This window comes from Eschscholzia californica, unplaced genomic scaffold (assembly GCF_041429995.1).
Source record: "Eschscholzia californica isolate CP2 unplaced genomic scaffold, dmEscCali1.0.p SCAF_5, whole genome shotgun sequence".
Classification (NCBI taxonomy): Eukaryota; Viridiplantae; Streptophyta; class Magnoliopsida; order Ranunculales; family Papaveraceae; genus Eschscholzia; species Eschscholzia californica.
Window position 1 is genome coordinate 25628736 of NW_028238472.1, and position 3517 is coordinate 25632252.

The 3517-nt window shown below is 41.8% G+C and overlaps 1 protein-coding gene across 1 annotated transcript; it reads left to right on the top strand.

Annotated features, from left to right (window-relative positions):
• Positions 1 to 828: 828 nt before the first annotated feature.
• On the top strand, positions 829 to 1595 carry LOC147537987 (uncharacterized). The gene is made up of 2 exons (XM_086642903.1): positions 829 to 1443; positions 1563 to 1595. Exons 1-2 carry the CDS (start codon positions 829 to 831, stop codon positions 1593 to 1595), a joined length of 648 nt encoding a protein of 215 aa, XP_086499029.1.
• The last annotated feature ends 1922 nt before the right edge of the window (positions 1596 to 3517 follow it).

Below are 3517 nucleotides of genomic sequence, written 5' to 3' on the forward strand. Positions count from 1 at the left end.
ATGAACCAACTACTAAGAAATCCAGGTTAGCCTATGCTCGTGTTTGTATTGAGATTTCGAAGGAGTGTTTGATGCCTGAGCTCTTATCTTTTGTGGTTAAGGATCATCGGAAAATAGATATTCGTGTTGAATATGCATGGAAACCCCTTAAATGTTCAGGGTGTGGGGCTTTTGGGCACTCTGTGGGAAAATGTAGAACAACTGTTCGATAAAATGCTCCAGTGAGACCTCCTGGTAATGTTACTAATGACAAGTCTGGGACAGGGAAGGTAGGGGTGCAGCCTTGTGCCCCAGCTCGTGCTCAGGGTGTGGGGCCTAATAAGGTTCCCCCTGCTAAGAGTAGCAGCTCCATTATCTTTACTTGTGCTCAAGATGAGATCTCTCCAGGGGTTTCTCTTGCAAAAAGTGAGGATGGGGTTGCATCCTGCCCAGTCATTAGTGATGATAGTTTGATGGATCCTGAGTGGACAAAGGTTAGGAGATCTAAGAAGAACAAGTTTATTGATGGAGCTCGAAGGCTTGTAGCTCCTTCAATAATTGAAGATAGGGGTGCTAGTAAGTCAGTGAAGAGACTTTGTGTGGTGGATTCTAGTGTTGAAAGAGATGCTATGGAGGTTAGTGGAGCCTCTGAGGAGCAGAGAGGTGTGGCAACAAAGGTAGCCTTATTTGGAGGGGGTCAGTCTGGTGCCCAGGTGGGGTTGGGTTTGAAAGGAAGGGGTCCTATTAGGATTCTTAATGATTAGCTTTGGTTTTTGGAATGTGAGGGGGTTGAATGATCTCCTCAAAGTTAGGGAGGTAGTGAAATTCATTAGGAATAATAAGTTAGGTATGTGTAGTATTTTGGAAACTCATGTAGCTGAAGCTAAGAAGGATAAGGTGCATCAAAGTCTGATGCCTTCTTGGAATTGGTTACACAATTATGATTGTGATAAGTTTGGAAGAGTGTGGCTGATCTGGGATGCTGGTCAGTTTTCTGTTACCTTTGTTTCTATGTCTGATCAGAGTTTAACTGTTAGAGTAGAGTTAAAAGATGGTAGGTTCTTTATGCTTTCTTGTATCTATGCTAAAAAGCTTTTGGTAGATAGAAGGAATCTTTGGACTGAGCTGAGGAGTATTTCTCTTGATTTTTCTTGCCCTTGGCTTGGTATGAGAGATTTTAATACTTTTTTAAAGGAAGATGAGAAGTTGGGTGGGGCTAATATTAAACCTAGTGAGCTTCTTGATTTTCAATTTTTTGTTAGAGATTCTCAGCTTTTTGATTGTCCTTTTAGTGGGTGTTTTCATACCTGGTCTAATATGCAATCAGGAGATAGATGCATCACTCAGAAGCTTGATAGGGTCTTAGTGAATATTGAGTGGGTTCAAGAATTCTGTTCTGCTAGAGCTGAGTTTCTTAACAGAGGAATATCTGATCATTCCCCTTGTGTTATTAGTTTATTTGAGGTTAGTGGTGTGGGTCCTAGACCATTCAAGTTTTTCAATTGCTGGACTGAGGAGAAGGGATTCATGAAGCTAGTGGATAAGGCTTGGAGCATTAAGATCACTGGTAATCCTATGTTTAGTTTGGTTTGCAAGTTGAAGAGAGTGAAAGCTGATCTTTTATTGTGGAAGAAGGAGAGGTTTAGGGACTATTTTTTTTTTTTGAAAGAGTCAGCGGGGATTAAAGGGACCCCGACCCTTTTATTGAAACAAAAACACCACTATTCATACAACCCTCATTATAGAAAAAACTATAATGAACCAAAAGACCCCAAAGAAAAAAACCAACAATTAAGACTCTACATGCCAAAATTTCCTAAGTCTAATGACACCTCTCACATCCTGTGAAACAATATCAGCAAGTCTGCTCGGCAGCTGCTTAACATTTAAGTGAATCACTCCACTGCTGCTCAGCCTGGACAAGAAATCAGCAACCTCATTTGTCTCCCTATACACATGAGTAACTTTACAGCTCTCAAAAGTCTTCCACATATCTGTCACCTCTTTAAGAATACCCCATACTTTCCATGGAGCTTCCCTGTTGACATCAGACTGCAGCATCACCACCAAAGCAGAATCCGAAGCCACTTCAATCCTCTTAAGTCCCAACCTCTTAGCAACCTCAAGCCCAAGTAATACTCCCTGAAGCTCATGAGTAAGAACATCACATGGTAAAGTACAACCAGCACTAGCAGCCAAGACCTTTCCTCTATCATTTCGAAGGATTGCACCATATCCTGCCCTAATGCCATCCAAAGCCCCATCCGTGTTAATCAACACTATCCCTTCATTAGGAGCCTTCCATCTCAACCCCTTGAATCCCTTCCTAACCATAGGTTTATCAACATTCAACTCAGCCAATAACCTACGATTCTCAGAAGTAAACTCAATCCTGCCCTCCCAAGAAATCATTTTGACCACCATCTCCTTCTTTATAATAAGAATCACAGCCTCCTCACTCCTACTACAACTTTGAAAAGCTCTCAAATTTCTCTCCCTCCATATGTGATATATGAAAGCTGAAAACACCATTCTACCCATCTTATTACAGAACTTGTCTCCCTGAAAGTTAATGATACACCACCTAATAGCATCCTCCCAATCAACAAACACACAAGGACTAATACCTAGCAGAAGCATTAGCCCCTTCCAAACTCTAACTGAGAAAGGACACTCAAATAAGACATGAAAATCAGTTTCATCTACTGTCCCGCAGAGATGACACCTCCTCTGAACAAGAAAGCCCCAAGAGTTGAACTTCATGTTTGTCTTCAGCCCCCTCTGCATAGCCACCCAAGCAATAAAACAGTGTCTAGGGATAGAGCACCCAGACCATACCAACCTATGCCACTCAACAGCAGCACACCTCTGTCTCACATGGTCATAGGTAGCTTTCACATTAAACTCCCCATTACTACTAACTGTCCACACAACTCTATCTTCATCAACCTTCCCTATAGAGACATTCTCCATGGAACCTAAAATAGGATCCAATAAATGTCTCAAGTGATTAGGAAAGTTCCACATCCCATCCTTAATAATCTCAACCACCTTCATATCTAGCTTAAGATTAGAAGCAAACCTTGCATTCTCCTTAAATTCAGAGTAAAGAATCCCCTCAGGATGCCATACATCAAGCTAAACCTGAACTTTATCACCCTTACCTATCATATGAAAGATAATGGATTTGGCCCTATCCCTACTGCCTAGGATTCTTCTCCAACACCAGGAGCGGTCATGAGGTATCTCCATCACCCAAAAAATCCTCTCCTTCAACAAATTCTTCTTGACCCATCTAACCCATATAGAATTCTTTTGTAAGTTCCTGTGGTCTGGCGTGGATATGGGGTGTAAGAGAGCTCCCATTGGATGGGAAAGCCTTTGTTACCCCACTGATGACGGGGGACTTGGTTTTTGTAATATCGAGGTGTGTTTCGAGGCGTCAAACCTTCCCCATATATGGGATTTGATTAGTGGAAAGAGGACCTTAAGGGTTGATTGGGTGAGAAATAATCTTATCAAAGATCAGCATTTCTGG